General features: G+C 40.0%; 1 protein-coding gene across 2 annotated transcripts in view; it reads left to right on the forward strand.

The window, feature by feature from the left end:
- The window catches only part of dync1h1 (dynein, cytoplasmic 1, heavy chain 1), a 103,727-nt gene that overhangs the window by 56,677 nt on the left and 21,102 nt on the right, over nt 1–25,948 (forward strand). The window contains exons 45-60 of one of the 2 annotated variants that reach the window (XM_059959259.1): nt 3,194–3,308; nt 3,404–3,565; nt 3,941–4,155; nt 5,815–6,019; nt 9,473–9,646; nt 10,587–10,706; nt 10,797–10,917; nt 11,164–11,359; nt 12,016–12,133; nt 12,349–12,564; nt 12,713–12,925; nt 13,820–13,947; nt 15,711–15,864; nt 15,947–16,093; nt 16,880–17,030; nt 22,033–22,286. In XM_059959259.1, coding sequence (XP_059815242.1) covers nt 3,194–3,308; nt 3,404–3,565; nt 3,941–4,155; nt 5,815–6,019; nt 9,473–9,646; nt 10,587–10,706; nt 10,797–10,917; nt 11,164–11,359; nt 12,016–12,133; nt 12,349–12,564; nt 12,713–12,925; nt 13,820–13,947; nt 15,711–15,864; nt 15,947–16,093; nt 16,880–17,030; nt 22,033–22,286 — 2,689 coding nt within the window. Of the gene's footprint in view, nt 1–3,193; nt 3,309–3,403; nt 3,566–3,940; nt 4,156–5,814; nt 6,020–9,472; nt 9,647–10,586; nt 10,707–10,796; nt 10,918–11,163; nt 11,360–11,631; nt 11,828–12,015; nt 12,134–12,348; nt 12,565–12,712; nt 12,926–13,819; nt 13,948–15,710; nt 15,865–15,946; nt 16,094–16,879; nt 17,031–22,032; nt 22,287–25,948 lie in introns of both variants that reach the window. The other variant, XM_059959254.1, reaches the window with a different exon arrangement.

Genomic DNA, 25,948 nt, shown 5'->3' on the forward strand with positions numbered 1-25,948 from the left:
GAACCTGTGAATTAACCTCCTGGGAGTCTTGCAGGAGGACTCTTAAGTCCCTTTTGCACCTCTGATATTTGAATTTTCACCTCATTTAGATAGTCTGCACTGCTGTTCCTTTTACCAAAAGAGCGTTATCATTCATTTCCCAACAGTATTCTATCTACCATTTTGTTTTTGCCCATTCTTCTAATTTGTGTAAGACCTGCAATCACATTACTTCATCAGCGCTACCTACTCCTCCACCTATCTTCGTATCATCTGCAGACTTTGTCCCAAAGCCTTCGGTTCCACTATCTAAATCGTTGAGAAACAATGTGAAAAGTAGTGGTCTCAATACTGACCCTGAGGACACCACTGGTCGCTGGCAGCCAACCAGAAAAGGCCCCCTTATTCCTATTCGCTGCTTCCTGCCTGTCAGCCATTCTTCTATCCATGCCAGTATATTTCCTGTAACACCGTGAGATTTTATTTTGTTAAGCAGCCTCATGTGAGGCACCTTATCAAATGCCTTCTGAAAATCTAAGTAAATGACATCCACTGGCTCTCCTTTGTCCACCCTGCTTGTTACTTCCTTGAAGAATTTTAACAGATTTGTTTTATTCCCACCCGCTGCCTTCTACCAATCAGCCAATGCTCTACCATGCTAGTACAGTGGTGCTATGAAGTTTGTGAATCCTGTAGAATTTTATCTATTTCTGCATAAATATGACCTAAGCTATGATCAGATCTTCACGCAAGTCTAAAACTAGATGAAGAGAATCCAATTAAGTAAATAACGAAAAAAATACTTGTCCATTTATTTATTGAGGAAAAAATTATTCAATTATTATATGTATTTGTTGGCAAATGTATGTGAACTTCTGGGGTAATGCCTTCTACAAAAGCTATTTGGAGTTGGGTGCTCCAATCAATGAAGTGAGATTGGAGGCATGGGTTGCAGAGGTGCAAAGACACAAAGTCAGGTTACTGGCAGAGCCTGCTCTTCTCAAGAAAGATCTGTTTATGTGCACCATGCCTCAATCAAAACAATTTTCAGAGGACCTTAGAAGAAGCATTGTGGAAATGCATAATGCTGGAAAAGGTTCCGAAAGGATTTCTAAAGGCTTGGGTGTTCGTCAGTCCACAGTAAGAAAAATTGTGTACAAATGAAGGAAACTCATTACTGTTGCTACTCTCCCTAGGAGTGGGCATCCTGCAAAGATCATACCAAAGGCACAATGTGCAATGCTGTAGAGGTGAAAAATAACCCAAGGGTTAAAGCAAACGACCTGCAGAAATCTCTAGAACTTGTTAAAGTCTATGTTCATGTGTCCACTATAAGAAAAACACTAAACAAGAATGGTGTTCATGGAAGAACACCACAGAGGAAACCACTACTTTCAAAAAAAAAACATTGTTGCATGTCTCAAGTTTGCAAAAGACCACCTGGGTGTTTTACAACACTTCTGGGACAATGTTCTGTGGACAGATGAGAGAATAGTTGAGCATTTTGGCAGAAGTGCTCATTGCAATGTTTGGAGGAAAAAGGGCACTGCACACCAACACCAAAACCTCATCCCAACTGTGAAGCACGGTGGAATGAACTAAAATTCCTCCAAGCTGATGTGCAGGACTGATCAATAGTTACCTGTAACATATGTTTGAAGTTACTGCTGTACGGGGGGGGGGGGGGGTCACACCATTTACTGAAAGCAACTTTTAACATGCCTTTTCCATTTCCCATTGTAATCTAGTCTACCTCCCAGCTACTGTTTGGATGTAACTGCCATCAGGGTCATTTTACCTTTGCAGTTTCTTAACTCGACCCATAAGGATTCAACATCTTCTGATCCTATGTCACATCTTTCTAACAATTTGATGCCATTCTTTACCAGCAGAACCATGCTACCTCCCTCTGCCTACCTTCCTATCGCTCCAATACAATGTGTAAAATCGGACATTCAGCTCCCAACTACAACCATCCCGGACATATCATCATACCCGGCTATCTATAAAAGTGCAACAAGATCATCCACCTTATTTGTTGTACTCTGTGCATTGAGATACAACACTTCGAATACTGCATTTGCTACTCATTTTGATTTTGTATCCCTAATGCACTGATACTCATGCTGCTGGCTGCAGTTTTGTCCTATCATCTGCCCGACAGTCTGACTGCGCACCATCTTTGCTTTTTTTTACCATCCATCCTATCCTGAGCCCCTTCACTCTGGTTCCCATCTCCCTGCCCAATTAGTTTAAACCTTCCCTAATAGCTCTAACAAACCTGCCCCCATGAATATTGGTCCCCCTCTGATTCAGATGAAACCCATGCCTCCCCCAAAAGAGATCCCAATGATCCAGAAACCTGAAGCCCTGCTCCTCTACACCAGCTTCTCAGCCACGTGTTTATCTGCCAGCTCATCCTGTTTCTACTCTCACTATTGCGTGGGACAGGTAACAATCCAGAAATTACTACCCTGGAGGTTCTGCTTCTCTGCTTTCTGCCTAGCTATCTAAAGTCTCTCTTCAGGACCTCATTGCTTTTCCTTCCTATGTCATTGGTACCAATATGTAGTAAAACATCTGGCTTCTCTCCCACCCCTTCCAAAGTGGTGTGGACGCGATCCAAGGTGTCCCTGACCCTGGTACCTGAGAGGTAACATACCATCCAGGTGTCCCACTTGCATCTACAGAATCTCCTGTCTGTTTCTTTGACTATTGAGTCCCCTATCACTACTGGTCCCCTCTTCATCATCATCTTCTGTACCACAGATCTATGCTCAGCACCAGTAACCTGTTCTCCGTGGCATTCCACTGGGAGGTAAACCCCCACAGGGGGGCCATTTGGATATGATAAAGTGAGTTAATAAATATATGGATTACACACAATTTAAGGTATTCAGAATAAAAATAGACATCAAAATGGCAAATTTGCCATACTATTTGCTTGTGTTGCCACTATCAGGGAGTTAAGGATATGCAACCAAAATTTCCTCTGTATTTTAATAATTCTAAGAATCCTGCCATTTCAAAATTACCAATTTTATATTAATACTCCTGTTCAGTGGATTGTTTGATTTTTTTTCTTGATTAGTAAATTGTCAGATAGAATTTGGCATTCTACATAATGAAGTCCTCTGGTGTTCACAAGTTAGATTTTTATGATTCTGAAAATTATTGACCTTAAAGTCGCCTTCATGTAATTAATATTTTTCAGGATATTCCGTCAACCACAAGGCCATTTGCTGCTCATAGGAGTTAGTGGTGCAGGAAAAACAACACTGTCTCGTTTTGTTGCCTGGATGAATGGTCTTAGTGTTTATCAGATTAAGGTTGGTGGTAGTAATTTATACTGTTTTGTAAGCAAACTTGTGAAGTAGAAGGAACTTTATTCTAAATGTTCAATTTACAAAATATTGATGTGCAGGTTCATAGGAAGTATACTGGTGAAGACTTTGATGAAGATCTGAGATCTGTGTTGCGGCGATCTGGCTGTAAAAATGAGAAAATTGCTTTCATTATGGATGAATCCAATGTACTAGATTCCAGCTTCTTGGAACGTATGAATACATTGTTGGCCAATGGAGAGGTAAATATGTTAAATGTTAAAACTAGAAATGTGAACTTTTTTTGTAAAGAAGTGACTTGTCAGCATGTTAAATATTAGTAATACTGTTGCGTAAGCACAATTAATTAATTTGTGTGTAATAATAACATTAACTTTTGCAAAATATCTTGTCAGTATTACTCTAATCTGGCCACTTAAAAATTAATTTTAAACCTGTGGGTCCAAATAACTCCTCTCAAACTTGTTAATCCTGAGTTAATGCTTTATTCAGCAAAAATCTAAACAACATGGGACTTAGTAAATCAAAATGAGGTAAACCTTAAGATATTTTAAAATATTCAATACATGCTGAAGTATTTATATTATTACATTAATTTGTGATTTCCTGTTGAACAGGTGCCTGGTCTATTTGAAGGGGATGAATATGCCACCTTAATGACTCAATGCAAAGAAGGTGCTCAAAAGGAAGGTTTAATGCTTGACACTCACGAAGAACTGTACAAGTGGTTTACAGGCCAGGTTATCCGTAATTTGCATGTTGTATTTACTATGAATCCATCATCTGAAGGGTTGAAAGATCGAGCGGCAACCTCTCCAGCTCTTTTCAACAGGTGAACACAATTTTATTTGTATTATCTAATTAGCAGCTCCAGCTGATTTTTTAGAAGAATGTATACAGTTTGTAAGTTTTCGGTGAAGGGGACATATAGTGGGGATTTTGAAGGTGGTTCAATAAAAGAATGGTTGGAATGTCAAACTCACTGCTGCAGAAAGTGTTTGAGATGGATCGTTTGGATGTATTTTGGGGAAGGCTACATGAACATATGAAAGGGGAGAGAATAGCAAAGGAAACCAATTTCACCTTTTAAATCTAGAGGTATGGCATTACTGGAGAAAAGCATTGCTGAGTTTAAGAAATCCGCTCTGGTCTTGGTGTATAGCACAGCAGCCAGGAGGACCCAAATGACCACCACCTATATCTTGAATTCTGAGGAAGAACTGAAAGATGGCCTGAGGCAGTGACATTATCAACAGATGCTGTTAGCTCAAAATATGAACATCCAGAGATCATAAAATAATTTTAACATAACCTAGTACTGAACACTTCTACTGACCAGTTTCTGGAAATATACCTAGTTTTCTTCCTCCTTTCCAACCCCTCCCAGTGTGAACCCCTCTTACTGTGAAGCTCTAAAGCAAGCCTTAAAACTATGTTGTCTTTCATTTCTATTAAAAAGTACTAGTTCAAAGTACACATATATCTCCATAAACAACCCTGAAGTTCATTTTCTTGCCAACTTACACAGTAGATCCAAGAAACAGAATAGGTTCAATGAACGACTGCACCCTGCAGGATAGACAAACAACCAGTGTGCAAAGGGCAACAAACTGCAAATAGAAAAGAGGAAAAAAATTAATATTAAATATGCAATAAATATCAGGACATGGGATGAAGAATCCTTGAAAGTGAGTCCATATGTTGTGGGAACAGTTCATTGATGGGGTGAGTGAAGTTGTCCCCTCTGTTTCAAAAGCCTGATAGCTGACGGTTAATATTTATTCCAGAACCTGGTGGTGTGGGTTCTGAGGTTCCTCTACCACCTTGCTGATGGCAACAGCAAGAAGAAATCATGCTCTAGATGGTGGGGTCTCTGATGATGGATGTTGCTTTCTGACAACAATGTTCCGTGTCGCACGGTGGAGAGAGCTTTACCTGTGATGGGCTGGGCTGGGCTGGTCCGCTACTTTTTGTAGGCTTTTCCCTTCAAGGGCATTAGTGTTTACGTACCAGGCTGTGATGCAGGCAGACAGTATACTTTCCACCACACATAATGTATACAGAAGTTTGTCATAGTTTTAGATTTGCAAATAATACACACATACCTACTAGCCTTGCTTTAAATGGCCTCACATAGCTAATTGATGTGCAATTAAATAAGCTTAATGAATTGATATAAAAGTGAAGTAATCACCAATATAACAAAGCACACTGATCCCAACTATTAATTGTCATAAAGTAAAATGGGATACAAAGACAACTGAAACAGCTTTGTTCTGAACTTCCTGTGCTCAGATTGGCAGCATCCACTAGAGGGTTATCATGAATTTTACAACTGCAGCTAAATGTTTATGCCTTGGTAGATTTGCTGTTGGTGTATTTTCCTTCTGACTTAAATTTTATTCTGAACGAAAAGCTTTTTGAAGAAGTAGTTGATGAGATTTTTTTTCTTCAAACCTGTTATTAATCTAATTTTCCCCTTCCCCCAAAGATGTGTGTTGAATTGGTTCGGAGACTGGTCCACTGAAGCTTTGTATCAAGTTGGCAAAGAGTTCACCAGCAAAATGGACCTTGAGAAACCGAACTATATTGTCCCTGATTACATGCCAATTGCTTATGATAAACTTCCTCAACCACCATCACATCGCGAGGCTATTGTCAACAGTTGTGTTTTTGTTCATTTAACATTACATCAGGTGAGCAATTATAGACGTAGTTTGGAAATACTATTCTTGATCAGGAAAATCTACATGCCAGTATTATTCAAATATGCACACACCTGCTAACCTTTTAAATGGCCTCACAAAGCTATAAGTGGCTTTTGGTCTTCATGGCTCAAAATCAGTTTGAAAACACGTGATTCTGCAGATTCTGGAATCTTGAGCAACACATACAAAATACTGGAGGAACTCAGCAAGTCAGGCTGCGATTCTGAGTAAACAGTAGACATTTCTGGCCATGACCCTGCAACTGTACTGGAAAGGAAGGGGGTAAAAGCCTGAATAAGAAGGAAGGGGGAAGGAGTACAAGCTGCCAGGTGATGAGTGAGGGGGAAGGTGGGTGGGTTGGGAAGAGTGGATGAAGTCAAGAACTGGTAGGAGATCAATAGAAGAGATAAAGCGCTGAAGAAGAAGGAATTTGACAGAGAACAGTGGACCCTGGAAAAAAGTGAAGGAGGAGTGGAGCCAGAGGAAGGTGATGGGCTGGTGAAGTGAGCAGGTAATCAGAATGGGGATTGAGAATGAGAGAACGGGTAAGTGAACAGAAGTAACTAGAAGCTGAAGAAATCAATCTTCATTTTATCGGGTTGGAGGCTACCAAGACAATATGAGGTTTATAGACAATAGGTGCAGAAGTAGACCATTTGGCCCCTCGAGTCTGCACCGCCATTCTGAGATCATGGCTGATCATTCACTATCAATACCCAGTCCCTGCCTTGTCCCCATATAATAGACAATAGGTGCAGAAGTAGACCATTCGGCCCCTCGAGTCTGCACCGCCATTCTGAGATCATGGCTGATCATTATCCTCTAACCTAAGTTTGGCTTCATTATGGAAGTAGAGAGGTAGCCAGAGACAGATATGTCAGAGTGGGAAGGGAAGTCAAATTGAAATGGATAGCCACTGAGAGATCTTGCCTTTTGTGGTGAATAGAGTGAAGGTGCTCAACGAAGTTGTCCCCAGCAATCTGCATTGGGTCTTACTGAAATAGATGAGGCCACACTGTGAACACCAGATAAAATAGATGGCCCTGACAGACTTGCAAGTGAAGTGTTGTCTCCTTCTCTGTTATATTTGTTCTCAGGATCAAGCTTTCCATTCTAGAATATATGAGATGTCCTTTTTTATTTTCCAAGGAACAGGGTCTTCCCTTTCACCAACATCGAGCTGTTCTCACCCATATCTCCTCCATTCCCCACCAGTTTGCCCTCACTCCGTTCTCTCACTGTCATAACTACCACCCACAAGCCTCTACATCCAGTACATTATTCTTCGCAACTTCCGCCATCTCCAATAGGATCCTACCACTAAATACAGGTCTCCCCCGCTATCCAAAGGTAGAGCATTCCTATGAAACCAAAATGCCGTAAAGCGGAGAAGCAATTACTACTATATGAGAAAAATTTTTGAGTGTTCCCAGACCCAAAACAATAACCTACCAAATCATACCAAATAACACTTAAAACCTAGAATGGCATGAACATATAGTAAAAGCAGGAATGATATGATAAATACACAGCCTATATAAAGTAGAAATATTGTATATACAGTGTAGTTTCACTTACCAGAATCAGGAAGACTGCGAGCCAAAACAGATTTGTAGGAAAAAATTGGTACGTACTCTTAGGCGCACACACCTGCCCGCGCAAGGCTTCACTGGTCATGGTAGTCTTTCTCAGGGTAAATGCACGTACACACACACACAAACACATGCATAGATATACACAACCCCCCCCCCCCCCCCAGTCACCACCACCATTTAGGGCCCTAAACAGCCCTTACAGCTGAGATAACACATCACCACAAGTCTGTCAGAGTCATCTATTGCATCTGGTGCTACTGGTGCAGATTCCTGCCACAGATTGGAGTCCACTTTTTTGAGTACCTTCACTCACTCCACTGCAAAAGGAAGAATCTTCTAGTGGCTACTCATTTCAGTTTCACAAACATGTCTGTCCTTATCTGCTGCTATGATAAACTCGAACTCAAGCAACCCCCCGATTTAACCTCGCCTCATCAGGGGACAATTTACAACGACCAATTAACCTACTAACTGCTATGTCTTTGGACTGTGGGAGGAAACTGGAGCACCCAGAGAAAACCCACACATTCCACAGGAGTGGGGGGTGGTTCCTTACAGGTGGTGTTAGAATTGAGTTCAGAATTTTGACACACTGAGCTGCAATAGAGTCACGTTAACCACTATAGTACCATAAATTTTCATTTCAGATTGAATTTGAAATGCTCGCAGTTGAATGCTTGCAAACACTTTGGCCTTATTTTTGCACACCAGTGTTGAGTTTTGTCATCATAGACAATGGGGATCTTTGTGGCGTTTCCTCCTCATTAGATGGTTGTTATTGATTACAATTAGAAGTGTTTGCCTTCTAATTTGATCTTGTCTTAGTTGAGTAACTGTTTTGTTGTCATGCTATTTCTATGTAACTTGCATGCAGTCCTTTGTTGTAGTTTGTTTTCACCACTCCTGATATGCCTTTCCACATTGGATCATTGTTGGTTTCCTGCCTTAATGATGATAACTGAATAAGGGAATTATTGGGCCATGGCTATTACACGTTATATGATGAGGTATCTGATGATATCTCAGATATTAAGTTTTGATCTTTCAGATATGTTTTGAAATTTTGAATCTTCCAGTAAGTCACAGAATGGTTACCACATAGAAGGAGAACATTGTACCCATCAAGTCCAAAATGGCTCTGTAGCAAAGTAATAGTGAGGGACATTTCTCTCTCCAAATGAGGAAGCAAATCAGACCTTGTTTAAAAGGCAGCACATCCAATAATGTAAGAATCCCTTCAAGTAATGGAATGCAAACCTGGATGTTACAGTTCTTAAGATTCCACAAGGGTGTTTAAGCCCACATCCTTGACTGATGTAAGAGAGTTGACAAGTTGGTTACACAAGAGTCGATACAAAGTGATGTAGTTTGTACTTGGTGTGACAATGGACTTTGTTTACAGAAGGCCTAAATGGTAGTCAATCCTGATTATATTCATATGGAAGATGCATTTGTGACAGGTAGGTTGACAGAGACAATAAAATCCCATATGGTGGTTCTCATTTCATTTGCCATAGATGGAGCTTTATCCTTCAGAGGCTGGTTAGTCAAGGCTGTATAGTGCTACTTCTAAAGGTGATAAATGTTGGAGTCTCCCAGACACAGTGTATTCTGTGTTTTCACCTCCTGCCATGTTGAAATTAGAATTTGTAGTATACAGTCACTGTGCTACCAAGTTTTAAATTTCCAAGATGGAATGAAGTTGCTTATTTATTTTGCAGCATTTTTGCACTTTATAAATAAAGTTGATTAAGCATTTGTGGGAATTTACAGTAAACATCAAGTCTTAGATTGCAAGGTTGAAAAACCGTAATTCAGAAAAAAAGTAAATTTCCTTTCTTATTAGGCAAATACCCGATTGGCCAAGCGTGGGGGCAGGATAATGGCCGTCACACCTCGTCACTACCTGGACTTCATCAATCACTATGCCAATATGTTCAATGAAAAGCGAAGTGAACTAGAAGAGCAGCAGATGCATTTAAATGTCGGCCTGAGAAAGATTAAGGAAACTGTAGATCAGGTACAGTACAACTATAGTTTGAGGAACTGGGTTTTGTGAATCTCACCAGACTTTTACCATATGTTTGCTTTTTGCTGTTGTTTCTCGCCAAATCTTTGAAATCCTGCACTAACCGCTCTTCTTGATTGAAAGTTTTGTTTAAGAACATATTTCCCAATTTTAAAGGAACTGTTCAGTTATAGTTATGGTAGCAATGACATTAGCTGCAAGTAGAAATTATGTTTTTGCTGTGCTGTGTTTGTGAATGATCAGTAGTACTTTTTGATTTCATAAAACCTTCCCGGCTTTTTCTCCTTGCCGTGCATCTATTTTCGTTTAGGTATCATTTATCTGTTTATCCCAATTGTCTTTTAATGCCTAAAATTATTTTGTTTATATCATCTATGCTATCTGTCATCTGTTACCAGATGGGGAAGGGTTCACTGCTTCTATTTCTCCAGTGAGATTGTTTTTGCAAAAGCTATTGCACATTAGATTTAATGAGAAATGCTTCTAATCCCTTTCCCTAATGGTTAATTGCTTTCTACTTGTATTTTAAGTTATTTTGTAAGCAGGGTACAGTTACCCTTTGTTGCATCTAAGATATTTACATTGATCTGATGTCTTAGTGCCCTGTGAGGTCTTACTTTATCTGCAGTTTGAAGTGGAAACACTCAGTTGTTGTAAATTCAGTGTGAGGTTCTTCCTTTTTCTTCTCCAAACCTTCCCTTGTAGCTTTTGGATATTATAACTGCTTGGCCAAGAATCTGTTTTTTAAGCAACCAATTTAATTTTTCCTTTAATGATACATCCAATAATGTTTTTAAAAATTGTCCTGATTGAATATAATCCTTTAAAAAGCTGGAAGCCTAAATACAAGTTAGGCTGCTTCTGGTAGGAGGATAATCTTAATTTCTTTTTTTCATATTCAGTTAGTGTTTTTTTAATCCTTTCACTGTAGGTTGAAGAATTACGCCGAGATCTCAGAATTAAAAGCCAAGAATTAGAAGTTAAGAATGCAGCAGCCAATGATAAGCTGAAGAAAATGGTGAAGGACCAGCAAGAGGCTGAGAAGAAAAAGGTAGCTTAACAAAAGAAGAATGCTATATTTTAAATCAAGCTTTCAACTGGGGAAGTGGCCTCATACAACTTCTGTTTGTTTTTTTGATAGGTGATGAGTCAAGAAATTCAGGAGCAGCTGCACAAACAGCAAGAAATTATTGCTGACAAGCAGATGAAAGTAAAGGAAGATTTGGATATGGTAGAGCCTGCTGTCATTGAGGCTCAGAATGGTTAGACTTGTTTTGAATTGGGTTCTGAAGAAACAATATGAAAATGAAACAATGTACTAATTACTGCCTGTACATGATGATGTTTATTCTTTTTACCCTTGTAATTATAATCCTGTTAATTTTCTTCCTTTTTAAGCAACTGATTGGTCTTTTCTATATGGTATTAATCTTACAATTTTCTGTCCCTCCTAACTTACATTTCTTTCACTTTATTTGCACTCCGGCGCATCTTGCTGGTCTGATTAGCTGTAAAATCGATCAAGAAGCAGCACTTGGTTGAGGTTCGTTCAATGGCTAATCCGCCAAGTGCAGTGAAGCTTGCACTCGAATCAATCTGTCTGCTCCTGGGTGAAAGTACAACTGACTGGAAACAGATCCGATCGATCATAATGAGAGAAAACTTCATTCCGACCATTGTAAATTTTTCAGCTGACGAAATCAGGTGAATAATGGGGTGCACGCAGCTGCTGGAGGAAGATGGAAATTGTACAGAATACCAGCCAATATGTTATAGTTAAGGAGTCATTAAAGCAGTCGATTATTTACACAAGTAGAATTTTATTTAGTATTTATTAACCCAAAATTTTGTTTGGGTGATATTATGTATTGCTGGTATTCACATATAAATTTCCTCCTAACACCCAGCAACGGCCACACACCCTCATCCATTTGCATGTTCATTTAAAGCCCATTTCTTTTCACCCCCTCTATTAGCTGTAAGCTCTATAAAGAAGCAGCATCTTGTTGAAGTGAGAGCCATGGCCAATCCACCCGCTGCAGTAAAACTCGCATTAGAATCAATCTGTCTCTTGCTGGGTGAGGAGACAAATGACTGGAAAAAGATCAGACAAGTTATTATCAGAGATAATTTCATCAGCAGCATAGTCAACTTTAATACTGAGGAATTAAGGTACTCATTACTTTTATTTTAAAAGTCACATCTTTCTTGCATTTTGATTGTGTTGCAGCACTTCATTGCTATGCATCATGTAATCTATGTGACTGGCAGTTCTTTTTATTAAAGCGTATTTGTATTGAATTTCCGCTCTTAAAATTGCAAGTGAGCAATTGTATTAATACTCATCTTTTATTCATCAGTGATGTTATCCGTGAGAAAATGAAGAAAAACTACATGTCCAATCCAAGCTACAACTATGAAATTGTCAACAGAGCATCTTTGGCTTGTGGTCCAATGGTAAAATGGGCTATTGCACAGGTAAGTAACTGAGGAAAAAGTATCTGGAGAGAAAAAAAATGTTTTAACTTTTCGGTATCAGTTGAAAAGAGCATCATATTAACTTCGAGCATATTTGCTTTTGTTGCCATTTATTTCTATTTCCTGTAAAATTTCTTTAATCTTAAGAAATTAGTTTTACCCCTTTCAGTAGAAGTCGCATTGGATAAATTAATTTCACATTATTTCATTTATAGCTTAATTATGCTGATATGTTAAAACGAGTCGAACCTTTACGCAATGAACTGCAGAAGCTAGAAGATGATGCAAAAGAGAACCAGCAGAAGGCTGATGAAGTAGAGCAAATGATCCGTGATCTGGAAACCAGTATTGCACGTTACAAAGAAGAGTATGCTATTCTGATATCTGAAGCCCAAGCCATTAAGGCAGATCTTGCAGCTGTAGAAGCAAAGGTGAGTAGGATTATGTACATTGTTTTATAATGCAACTTTAAATTATTATACAGAATTCTTTCTACAAAGGGTAAAGAGTGATAGGGAGCTCCTTCTGGCTCAGTTAGATGAAATCATTTTGTATTGTAATTGTAAAACCTTCTTTCAGGTTAACCGAAGTACTGCCCTGTTGAAGAGTTTGTCAGCTGAACGAGACCGCTGGGAAAAGACCAGTGAAACTTTTAAGAACCAAATGGCCACCATCGCTGGAGACTGCTTATTATCAGCTGCCTTTATTGCATATGCCGGATACTTTGATCAGCAAATGCGCCAAAATCTGTTTACTACTTGGGCGCATCATCTGCAACAAGCAAGCATTCTGGTAAGCATACATTTTTAATTTTAAGATCATTGGATCAAATCAAAATAAATTCATCCTAGACAAAACTTACTGGGATTTTTAGGATGTCCTTCTCATTTGTATGCTGAAGAGAGCTCCTGAGTACAGGCAGTTTGATCATTTGTGGTGTTATTGTGGAGATTCTTTTTCAGATTCCCTCTCATTCTTCTCATTTCCAGAGTGTTCCAATCTCCTTAGTTCATTCTAATAAATGTATGTTCTACATAATGATATCATCTTGGTGAATCTTGTGCATCTTCGTCATTGCTTTTACATTTTATTAAAATAGCTACTAGACCTGCTCAGTGCACTCAAAAAATGTGGGAAAAGCATAATTTGATACAAGAAATGTCATCTTTTTTTCTTCTTTCAGTTTATATTATCAGAGAACCTATACCATTTGGATTTCTTTGACCTTAATTCAAGTAACATTATTTCTGATTTTTGTCTCATTTTTCGTTATACGATCTATTTGAGAAACTGCAGATTAGCTTACTCTTAATCTGTTGACTACAGATGAGTTTACTCTTGTGAAGGCTAACTGCAGCAAAAATTATTTCGGCACACTGAAATTATATTGGCTGGAATATTGCATAGTGCCAAATCCAGTAAGACCTGCACTCCCAACTCAAACTCCTCCCCATTTAGACCATGGATGCTGAATGAGCTTATTTTATTTTAATAGTATGTGGCATAGAATATTGCTTTGAGAATGATTAGGTCAGAATGCAAATTAACTACATGTGAGGTACAAGGAATGAATTACATATTCCCCTCATTGTTTCTAATTGACCTTTTTGATTTCCATTCAGAACTACTTGGGCAAATTCATGCTATAAGTAGGTCTCCATATATTAATCAGTCTTTTAACTTCAGTTCCGAACAGACATTGCAAGAACAGAGTATTTATCTAACGCTGATGAACGTCTGCGCTGGCAAGCAAACTCTCTACCTGCAGATGACTTGTGCACTGAAAATGCCATCATGCTGAAACGTTTCAATAGGTACTTATCTAAAATAAAAATTTATACAACTTAATTTGGAAGAATAATGAGGCAGAAATTAAACAAAGACTTGTGCACAATTCCACTGTCAGGACCATTGTATTTGCACAACACATGCATTTTTAATTAGTTGAAATTGTTTTGAATATATGTCAATAGATTGTACATCCTTGTTCCTAGTGTAGATGTGGAAACTTTCTTCCTGGGCTATATTTTTGGTGTAATACATCCTGGAAAGATTTGTGCACTTACAAGAATTTGGATGTTTGCAGTGTAATGAAGATTCCCATATTTATTCTTGTTGTCACTTTAAACACCTTTAAGATTATTGTGTTCTGTTACTTTCAGCAATTAAGAATTATTGTAACAGAAACATTAAACTTCTGCCACTTTCTATTCTGGTTCATTTGAACAGAGGAAATTGGATCATTATAGTAAATTAAGTTCTGTCCAGTTCTTTGAAAAAGTATTTTAAAATTCCAAACTGCAGGGTGTAATTTTATACTGGCTTTTATAATTGTACTAGAACACAGTGATCCAAATAAAGTACAGCAGTATGTTGGCAGAATGAAATATTGTCATCCAGGTATTTCTGTATACTAGTGATCTTTTGAAAGGGTATAACCAATGCACACTTCATAAGGTGTCTTGAAGCCATAGCAAATTGGAATTGAAAATCTTGAAATCAAAGTTCAAAGTAAATTTCTTATCGAAGTACAAATATGTCACTATATACACCCTGAGTTTCACTTTCTTGTAGGCATTCATGATAAGTACAAAGAATCATTGAAAACCACACATACACAACCAATGAGCATAAGAAGAGAAACTATAATTACCAAAAAAAAAATACTGAGAACATGAGTCTTGAAAATGACTCCATAGGTTTTGGCATAGTTCAGTGTGAAGGAGTGAAGTTATCTAACCTGGTTTAGGAGGCTGACATTTGAAGGGTAATAACTGTCCCTGAATATATTCTGAAGAAGATAGAAAATAGCTGCTCAATAGATCCCTGGGTTGTTGTCACTTTTGTAGTCTTGCTTAGTACTACTTAATGCCTGATGTGTAATGAGGTGAATAAGCTATTTCTGCTTACTGTTAACTCTTTCCAATATTTAGTGTTTTTAATTTCAATTTGATATTATTGCCTACACGTCTATCGTAAGAAACAGTTCCTTAACCCATTTCTAAACATTAACTAAAACAGCAGAAGAATAGTGAGAGTACAATGGGGAGAATTTGGAGACAGATTGATATGATCAAATTGAAAGTTTGCTTGTAGATTCCTCATAATAAAATGTAGATTTGTATTTCAGTTTTGCATTAATTTATGGTCCAATTAATGGTCCAACCCTGAATGTGGGCCAGGGATGTTAATAAAACAAAATCACACAGTTTATTTTGGTTTCTTCCACTTTCACTCTTTTATCATTTGGATGAGTCTGCAATATATTTGTATGAATCAAAACAAAAGTTTTTCTTGGCACTGGCTGGCTATATTTCTCTTAATTTATCATGTACTCATTCACACTTTTTAATTAAGTTCTTCATGATTGTGTCCATGTAATGTATTTTCTTCACTGGTTCTTCAGGAAAACCCAGTAGTTCAGCTCGTGTTAATTTTGGGAACTCTGATTGAAGGAACCAATACTGGCATCCAGATCTTCATTGTAAAATTTCATACACAGTCTATTGCCATGTTTTAACAAATGGAATCTAGTTTTTTTTATTACCACTTCCTAAAATACTAATCTTTTGAAAAGGTACCCACTAATTATTGATCCATCTGGTCAAGCCACGGAGTTTATCATGAATGAATATAAAGAACGCAAAATTACTAGGACTAGCTTCTTGGATGATGCTTTCAGAAAGAATCTTGAGAGTGCATTAAGATTTGGTAACCCATTACTTGTTCAGGTAAGTGATAGAAGTTCATCTTCTGGCACTTATTCGCCTTCACTAGCCTCTGTATACTTGATATCTCTTGTTTTATTTCTAGGACGTTGAAAGTTATGATCCAATATTGAACCCTGTACTGAATCGCGAGGTTCGCAGAACTGGTGGTAGAGTACTCATTACTCTTGGTGACCAAGATATTGACCTGTCACCATCATTTGTTATTTTCCTGTCCACTCGAGACCCAACAGTAAGTCACTGAAATTTATGTATATGTATTTCCCCATTCCTGGAAAATTAAAATAACATGAGTATTGATGTAAACTAATGCTTTGACTCATAAGAAACAGAAATGATTTATTAACAAGATGCTGGTTTACTTATAGTTACTCTGAAGTATGCTGAAAGTTTCAAAGTTCAGTTTTCAGAAATTTCAAATTTGATTTTAGAACTGTTTTCAATTTTGCTGAAATGGCTAATTTTAATTCAGGGCTAAATTAACAGCACAAATACTTGTATGGGTGCTTTTGGTTGAAGGAGCAGGTAGCTTGTGATGCCTTTTGAAATATGGAGGTAATGTTGGCAATGGATCTAGTGCCTCTAGCAATTGAAATAACTGCAGAACAAGTTGCATAGCAATCCAAAGGTTCCAAAGACATTGGGTTCCGATACCAGCAACAACTTCACCCTTTGAATGAAAGTAATAACATTATTGAAGAGAGAAAAGATGCATTTAAGAAACTTCAGAGATTTAATCATAGATGGTGTTTTGAAATGGGTTTAAGTAGAAATGATCATTGTTCATTTTCACACACAAAATGGTGGAGGAACTCAGCTGGCGAGGCAGCAATTATGAGAAAGAGTAAACAGTGAACATTTCAAGCTGAGTCCTGCTGAAGGATGTCAGCCCAAAACTTCGACCGTACTCTTTTCCATAGAATGCCTGCTGAGTTCCTCCAGCATTTTGTGTGTGTTGTTTGGATTTCCAGCATCTGCAGATTTTCCCTTGTTTGTGATCATTCATTTTCTCTTGTAGGTTGAATTTCCACCAGACCTCTGTTCCCGTGTCACATTTGTTAACTTCACAGTGACTCGAAGCAGCTTACAAAGCCAGTGTCTGAATGAAGTGCTAAAGGCTGAAAGACCAGATGTGGATGAGAAACGTTCAGACCTCTTGAAATTGCAAGGTAAGTTTTTCAGTGCCTACTCATCTACTGGACTAATTTATATCAGGACATTATGTGATAATTCAAAGCTCAAAATAAATTTATTTTCAAAGTACATGTATGTCACCTTATGCTACCCTGAGATCTGTTTTCTTGCGGGCATTCACAGAAAATACAAAGAAACAATAGATTCAATGAGAGACCACACCAAAAACAAGAATGGACAAGCAACCAATGTACTAAAGCTCCTGTACTTCCTTCCTGATGGCAGCAGCATGAAGAGAGTATGTCCTGGATAGTGGGTCTCCTTAATGATGAACACTGCTTTCCTTCAACTTTACTGTAAATGTGTTCAGTGGTGGAGAGGTCTTTACCCATGAAGAACAAGGCCATATCCACCAGTTTCTGTCGGATTTTCCACTCAAGGGCATTGGTGTTTCCACACCAGGTTGTGATCTAACCAGTCAGTATACTCTCCACTGCACATCTGTTGAAGTTTGTCAAAGTTGCAGATGACATGCCAAATCTAAGGAAACATCTTTTTAAAAAAATAGTAGAGGCACTGCCATGTTTTCTTTGTTATGGCACTTGCTTTCTGGACCCAGGACAGACCCTCAGAAATGGTAATGCCGAGAAATTTGAAGTTGCTGATTCTGTTCACCTCTGCCCTCCTCCTGAAGTCAGTAATCAGCTCTTTGGTCTTGCTGACACTGAGTGAGCTTCTTGTTGTGGCACCACTCAGCCACATTTTCTCTCTTCTATATGCTGATTTGTCACCACCTTTGCTTTGGCCAGCAACAATGGTGTCATCAGCAAGATTGAATGTGGCATTGGAGCTGTGCTTAGCCTCACAGTCATAAGTATATCAAGGAGATAAGTACTTAGCTTTGTGGTGCACCTGTGCTGATGATGATAATAGAGAAAATGTTGCTGCCAGTCTGAACTGACTGGTCTGCAAGTGAGGGGATAGAGGATCCAATTACACAAGGAAGTATTGAGGCCTAGGTCTTAAAATTTATTGATTAGTTTTGAGGGGGATGATAGTATTGAATGAAGAGCATCCTGATGTATGCATCTTCACTGTCCAGACGTTCCAGGCTTGAAGTGCCAATGAAACACATCTGCTGTTGACCTGTTGTGACGGTAGGCAAATTGGAGCAGGTCCAAGTGGCTTCTCAGGCAGGAGATGATATATTTAATCACCGACCTCTCAAAGCACTTCATCACAGTGAATGTATTTGAGGCAGGTTACCGCATTCTTCTTGGGCACCGGTATATCTGAAGCAGGTAGTTATCTCAGAATGCCAAAGAAGTTAAAGGTTTCATTGAACACCTGTGTCAAGATGCTTTTCATCAACTATAGCTAAGCATTTAACACCATCATTCCCAGAATTCTGATAGAGAAGTTACAGCACCTGCGCCTCTGTACCTCCCTCTACAATTGGATCCCCAACTTCCTAACCGGAAGATCACAATCTTTGTGGATTGGGGATAATATCTCCTCCTCACTGACAATCAGTACAGGTACACCTCTGGAATGTGTGCTTAGCCCACTGCTCTACTCGCACTATACCCATGACTGTGTGGTGAGGCATATCTCAAATATCATCTATAAATTTGCAGATTATACAACCATCGTTGGTAGAATCTCGGATAGAGACGAGAGGGCATACAGGAATGAGATAGGCCAGCTAGTGGAGTGGTGTCGCAGCAACAATGTGCACTCAATGTCAGTAAGACAGAAGAGCTGATTGTGGGCTTCAGGAAGGGTAAGGAACACATACCAATCCTCAGAGGGATCCGAAGTGGAGAGAGTAAGCAGTTTCAAGTTCCTGGGTGTCAAGATCTCTGAGGACCTAACCTGGTCCTAACATAACGATGCAGCTACAAAGAAGGCAAGACAGTAATGATACTTCATTAGGAGTTTGAAGAGATTTGGTATGTTAACAAAATTCCATAGATGTGTCGTGGAGCACATTCTGACAGGCTGCATCAATCTGGAATGGGGGCGGGGTTGGGTGGCTACTGCACTGAAAGAATACACAGAGGGTTGTAAAATTAGTCGGCTCCATCTTGGGTACTAGCTTACAAAGTACGCATGACATCTTCAAGGAGTGGTGTCTCAGAAAGGCAGTGTCCATTATTAAGTTACCACAGCACCTAGGGTGTGCCTTTTTCTCACTGTTACCATCAGGTAGGAGGTACAGAAGCCTGAAGGCACACACAGTGATTCAGGAACAGCTTCTTCCCCTCTGCCATACAATTCCTAAATGGACATTGAACCCTTGAACACTACCTCATTCTTTTAATATAAATTATTTCTGTTTTTGGATGATTTTTAATCTTTTTGTTATATGTATACTGTAATTGATTTACTTTTTTTTCTTCTATATTTATTGCATTGAGCTGCTTCTGCTAAGTTAACAAGTTTCACGGCGTGCTGGTGATAATAAACCTGATTCTGATTCTGAACACTCTGTAGTTGATCAGCAGAGGTCTTCAGTACTCAGCCAGGCATCCTGTCTGGGCCAGATGCTTTCCATGGGTTTACCCTCCTGCAGGATGCTTTCATGTTGGCCTCTGTGACTGAAATCACAGGGTCGTTGGGGCCTGTGGAAGTTCTTGAATGTGCTTCAATGTCTTATCAGTCAAATCGAACATAAAAGGCATTGAGCTCATCTGGAATCAAAGCCCTATTGTTACCTATGTTGATTGGTTTTATTTTGTAGAAAGTGAAGCATTCAAGTCCTGGCACAGCTGTCAGAGCATCCTTCTGTGATACAGCATTAGTCCAGACTTACCATTTCGCATGTGAAATAGCTTTCCAAGAGGCCATACGGATGTCTTATGTTTTACTTGGTCGTCAGACCTGAGCGCCAATGATCTGCGCCTCAGCACATTACAGATCTCTTTGTATATCCAGGACTTCTGGTTGGGGAAGTCTGTAAATGCTTTTGTGGGGGACACATTCGACCATGACTGACTTTAAGTCAGTGACAGCTATGGCTTATTCATTCAGGTTCTCTGATAAATCCTTGAATGTTGCCCAGTCCACTGACTTGAAGCATTCACTTAGTTGATCCTCTGCCTCTCATGACCACCTCTCATTGTCCTTACTTCTGGAGCCTTGTTCTTTAGCCACTGCCTGTATGTAGGTAGGAGGACAGCCTGATGATCAGATTTCCCGAAATGCGGTCTAGGGATGGAACAGTAGGCTTTTCTTATGATAGTGTAGCAGTCGTCAGACGTGTTGGGATCCTGGTGCTGCCGGTGATATGTTGATGATAATTGCGAGAGATTTCTTCAAGCAAGCTTGATTGAAGTCCGCAGCAATGATTTGAAAGATGTTCAGGACAGCCTGTTTTAGTTTGTTAATTACATACTCAATACAGGCAGTCCCTGAGTTACGAAAGTTCGACTTAAGGACAACTTGTACTTACAAATGGACTGCCATAAAGCCTGTCTGTCTCCGAACACATGCTGCCTCTAGCATTTTGTGTGTTTTGATCGGGAAATCTGCTGTCCGTCCCGGAGGATAAGTCTCGGGGAGATGCTGGTTGTACATCCGCTGTAGTTAGATAAAACCCCAGAAACAGTTCCTGTCGGCTACCCAACTATGCCTGAGGCTCACTGGCCTTCTCCCCAGTCCCGAGGGCCATGCTGCCCAAGTCTCCTCCCAATCTGTCACCCTAGATGTTGAAACAGTGCATCGGGAAATGGAGGTGTCTGAGGGTCGGAAGAGTGTGAGATGTATCAGAACACAAAGTGACCTCCCTGACACAGAGAAGAGATTCACAAGCTGGGCTTGTGTACTGGGATCGGAAGGATTCACATCGCAGAGAGATTACTGGGAGGTGGAGATGGTGGGGAATCAGCGCTGGGGTCTAATGCACAGAAAGGTAAAATATACTGTATGCTAAGACAAACATTTGACTAACTGACGCTAAATAAGAACCATACGTACCTGTTCCGACTTGCGTAGAAATCCAACTTAAAGACAGACTTAGGAACGGATCTCGTTCGTAACCGGGGACTGCCTATACACCGAGTGCTTGCCTAACATCTGCCTTTGGCGTTATGGTAGCTTAGTGGTTAGCCCAATGCTTTACAGTACAGGTGACCTGGGAGTTTGTACATTCTCTCCATGACCGCATGGGTTTTCTCCAGGTGCTCCTCTTTCTTCCAGTAGTCCAAAGACGTACCAGTTAATTGGTCTTCATAAATTGTTCCATAATTAGGCTAGGATTAAAATTGGTGGGGGGGGGGGGCATTGCTGGACAGTGCAGCTTGAATGGCCAGAAGGACCTATTTTGCGCTGTGTGGCAATAAATAAAACTGTGGTCAGGGTCATGGAGGAGAACTGTTTCATTAAGAAGAACAGATGGCTCTTAATCATTAGATGTTCTAGGTCAGGGGAACAAGAGTGTGACAAGACCGCTACATCAGAGCACCACAAAGAGATTATGATGAAACATAGACTTCCACTTTTGCCCTCTTTGAATCAGCAGTTTGGTCCATCTGATGGTCAAAAAATATCAAGTCTGATCACCATACCTGGCTTGTCTAGGGTGAGCCATGTCTCCGTGAAACAGAAAACACAGCAATTCCTCATTTCCCTCTGATACAGCTATCTTTCTCTTAGGTCCTCTATTTTGTTCTCCAGTGAAATTTGCTAACGTGATAATCGGTAGAGGAAGTTTTATACCCCACCATTTTAGTCTGGCTTGGAGTCTTTCATTCCTTCCCTCTCTTCCAGCCATGGTACCTGAATTTAGTAAGATATACTTGAAGTTCTTTCTAATAGATGACAGGAAATGTATTTGTTGGAGCTACAGTGGGAAACTTCGACCTTCAGGGAAAAGATAGCTTGTCATTGTATGGACAGCATTCTGCCTTTTAAGATTTGTATTTTTCTTATTTATGTTTTATTGCCATTTTTTGACTTCTTCAAATTGGAGGTTCATGTATTTTGTCATTTTGAAATAAGAGTTCCAGTTTTTGCTGATCATCTTATTTCTGATAGGTGAATTCCAGCTTCGCTTGCGCCAGCTAGAGAAGTCCTTACTACAGGCATTGAATGAAGTTAAAGGTCGTATTTTGGATGATGACACCATCATCACTACACTGGAGAATCTGAAAAAAGAGGCAGCAGAGGTAACCAGAAAAGTTGAAGAAACAGATATCGTAATGGCGGAGGTGGATGCCGTCTCCCAACAATATCTGCCACTTTCTACGGCATGCAGTAGCATCTATTTTACCATGGAAGCAATAAACCAGGTAGGTTTGATTAAATACATCATTATACATTAATGATAACAAGTGATTTTGAGTGTCAAGTTGACACGCGGGGCTATAAACTTATTTTTCTTGATAGACCAATTATTTAAAAAAGAACCTAAAACCTAACATGATATTGGGTAGAATGAAATTAGGAGAGCCAGGAGGGGCCATGAGAAGGCCTTGGCAAACAGGATTAAAGAAAACCCCAAGGCATTCTACAAGCATGTGAAGAGCAAGAGGATAAGACACTACTTAATGAATACTTTGCTTCAGTATTCACAACGGAAAAGGACCTTGGCGACTATGGCTGGATGGCTTACAGCGGATTGAAAAGCTTTGGCATATAGACATTAAGAAAGAGGATGTGCTGGAGCTTTTGGAAAGCATTAAGTTGTATAAGTCTCCAGTACCAGACGGGATATACTCCAGGCTACTGTGGGAGGCGAGGGAGGAGATTGTTGAGCCTCTGGCAATGATCTTTGCATCATCAATGAGGAAGAGAGAGGTTCCAGTGGATTGGGGATAGCAGATGTTGTTTCTTTATTCAAGAAAGGGTGTAGAGATAGCCCTGGAAATTATAGACCAGTGAGTCTTACCTCAATGGTTGGTAAATTGGTGGAGAAGATCCTGGGAGGCAGGATTTATGAACATTTGGAGAGGCATAATATTAGGAAGTCAACATGGCTTTGTCAAAGGCTGGTCGTGCCTTACGAGCCTGATTGAATTTTTTGAGGATGTGACTAAACACATTGATGAAGGAAGAGCAGTAGATGTAGGGTATATGGATTTCAGCAAGGCATTGTATATGGTACCCTATGCAAGGCTTATTGAGTAAGGAGGCATGGGATCCATGGGGACCTTGCTTTGTGGATCCCGAACTGGCTTGCCCACAGAAGGCAAAGAGTGGTTGTAGAGGGCTCATATTCTGCATGGAGGTTGGTGACCAGTGGTGTGCCTCAGGGATCTGTTCTGGGACCTTTACTCTTCGTGATTTTTATAAATGACCTGGATGAGGAAGTGGAGGGATGGGTTAGTAAGTTTGCTGATGACACAAAGGTTGGAGGTGTTGTAGATAGTGTGAAGGCCTGTCAGAGGTTACAGCAGAACATCAATAGGATGCAAATCTGGGCTGAGAAGTGGCAAATGGAGCTCAACCCAGATAAGTGTGAAATGGTTCATTTTGGTAGGTCAAATATGATGGCAGAATATAGTATTAAATGGTAAGACTCTTGGCAGTGTGGAGGATCAGAAGGATCTTGGGGTCTGAGTCCATAGAATGCTCGAAGCAGCTGTGCAGGTTGACTGTGTGGTTAAGAAGGTGTACGGTGTATTGGCCTTCATCAATCATGGAATTGCATTTAGGAGTCGAGAGGTAATGTTGCAGCTATATAGGACCCTGGTCAGACCCCACTTGGAGTACTGTGCTCAGTTCTGGTCACCTCACTAGAGGAGGGATGTGGAAACTATAGAAAGTGTGCAGAGGAGATTTACAAGGATATTGCTTGGATTGGGGAGCATGTCTTATGAGAATAGGTTGAGTGAACTCGGCCTTTTCTCCTTGGAGCGGCGTAGTATGAGAGGTGACCTGTTAGAGGTATATAAGATGATAAGAGGCATTAATCATGTGGATTGTAAGAGGCTTTTTCCAGGGCTGAAATGGCTAACATGAGAGGGCACAGTTTTAAGGTGCTTGGAAGTAGGTATAGAGGGGTATCAGGAGTAAGTTTTTTATGCAGAGATTGGTGAGTGCATGGAATGGGCTGCTGGTGACGGTGGTGGAGGCGAATACAGTAGGGTTTTTAAAGAGACTTTTGGATAGGTACATGGAGCTTAAAAAAATAGGGGGCTATGAATAAGCATAGGTAGTTTTAAGGTAAGGACATGTTCAGCACAGTTTTGTGGCCCGAAGGGCCTGTATGTGCTGTATGTTTTCTATGTTCTATTACCTCTTTCTGAAGTGAATATAATTTGATAGAAAAACAGAATCTTTCTAATACATTTCTAAATCTTCCTAATGCCACTCCTCCACTCTTGCAGGTGGGGGGGGGGGGGGGGTGGAAAAAATGGTGGAGGAGTGGTATTGCTAATCAGGGATAGTATCACAACTGCAGAAAGGGATGGTGTCATGGAGGGATCACCTACTGAGCAGTGTGGATGGAAGACAGAAGCAGAATAAGAGCAATCATTCTATTTAGGAGTAGTCAATAGAACCTGCCCTCCCCACCCCCCCCCCCCCCATAGCAAAAAAAGAAATGTCAAGGAACAGATCAAGACAGATTTTGGAAAGGAGCAAAAAATAACAGGTCTGTTGTCATGGGTGGTGACATCAGCTTCCCTAATATTGATTGGCACCTCTTTAATGTAGAAAGTTTGAATGGAGTGGAATTTGTGCATGTGTCCAAGAGGATTCATGAAACAATATGAGGAGAGGCCATACTGAATCTGGTGCCAGGCAATGAACCTGGTCAGGTGTCAGATTTCTCTGTGGGTGAGCTTTTCAGAGAGTGACCACAACTCCCTGACCTTTATGATAGCCTTGGAAAGGGATAGGAGCATACAGTATGGTAAAGTATTTAATTGGGGAGGGGGAAATTATGATGCTATTAGGCAGGAACTTGGAGGTGTAAAATTGGGAACAGATGTACTCAGGGAAATGCAGAGTGGAAATGTGAAAGTTGTTTAGGGAGCACTTGTCTCAGGTTCTGGGTAGGTTTGTCCCATTGAAGCAGGGAAAGGGTGATAGGGTGCAGCAACCATGGTTGGCAAGAGTTGTGCAACATCTAGTCAAGAGGACGAAAGAAGGGTCAGATGAGGCTCTACAGAGTTACAAGATAACCAAGAATGGTTAGAGAATGGACTTAGAAGATCCCGAAGAGGGCATAAGGCTTTTGCAAGTAGGATTAAAGAAAGCCTCAAGGCGTTGTACATGTACGTGAGAAGGAGGAAGGTAACTAGAATGACACTAGGTCTGATCAGTGATTGGTGCCTGGACTTGGAGGAGGAAGGGGAGTTCTTTAATGAATACTTCAGTATTCACCAGTGAGGGGGACCTTGATGATTGTGGGGACAAATATGCTAGAACTTGTGGGCATTAGGAAAGAGAATGTGTTGGAATTTTTGAAAATCATTAGGAATGCTAAGTCTTATGGGCTGGACGGGATATACCTGGAAGAGATTGCTGAGACTTTGGTGATGATCTTTGCCACAGGAGTAGTATCAGATGATAGAGGAAGCCAAATGTTATTCCCTTGTTCAAGAAATGTATAGTAGGAATAACACTTGAGAACTACAGAGCAGTGATAGGGTTGTATGGTGCATTGGCCTTCCATTAGAGGATTGCATTCAAGAGTTTGAATAATATTACAGCTCAAAAACCCTGGTTAGACCACATTTGGAATATTGTGTTGAGTTCTGGTTGCCTCATTATAAGAAGAATGCAGGACTTTTAGAAAGGGTGCAGAGATATACCAGAATGCTGCCTGGATTAGAGAGCATATCTTGTGGGGATAGGTTGAGCAAATTAGGGGTCTTCTCTGGAGAGAAGGAGGATGAGAGGTGATATGATAGAGGTCCACAAGATGATAAGAGGCATAGTCTGAGTGGACAGGCAGAGACTTTCTCCCGGGGGAAATGGTTACTTCAAGAGGGCATAATTTTAA

The sequence above is a fragment of the Hypanus sabinus genome, chromosome 2, assembly GCF_030144855.1.
Source record: "Hypanus sabinus isolate sHypSab1 chromosome 2, sHypSab1.hap1, whole genome shotgun sequence".
Classification (NCBI taxonomy): domain Eukaryota; kingdom Metazoa; phylum Chordata; class Chondrichthyes; order Myliobatiformes; family Dasyatidae; genus Hypanus; species Hypanus sabinus.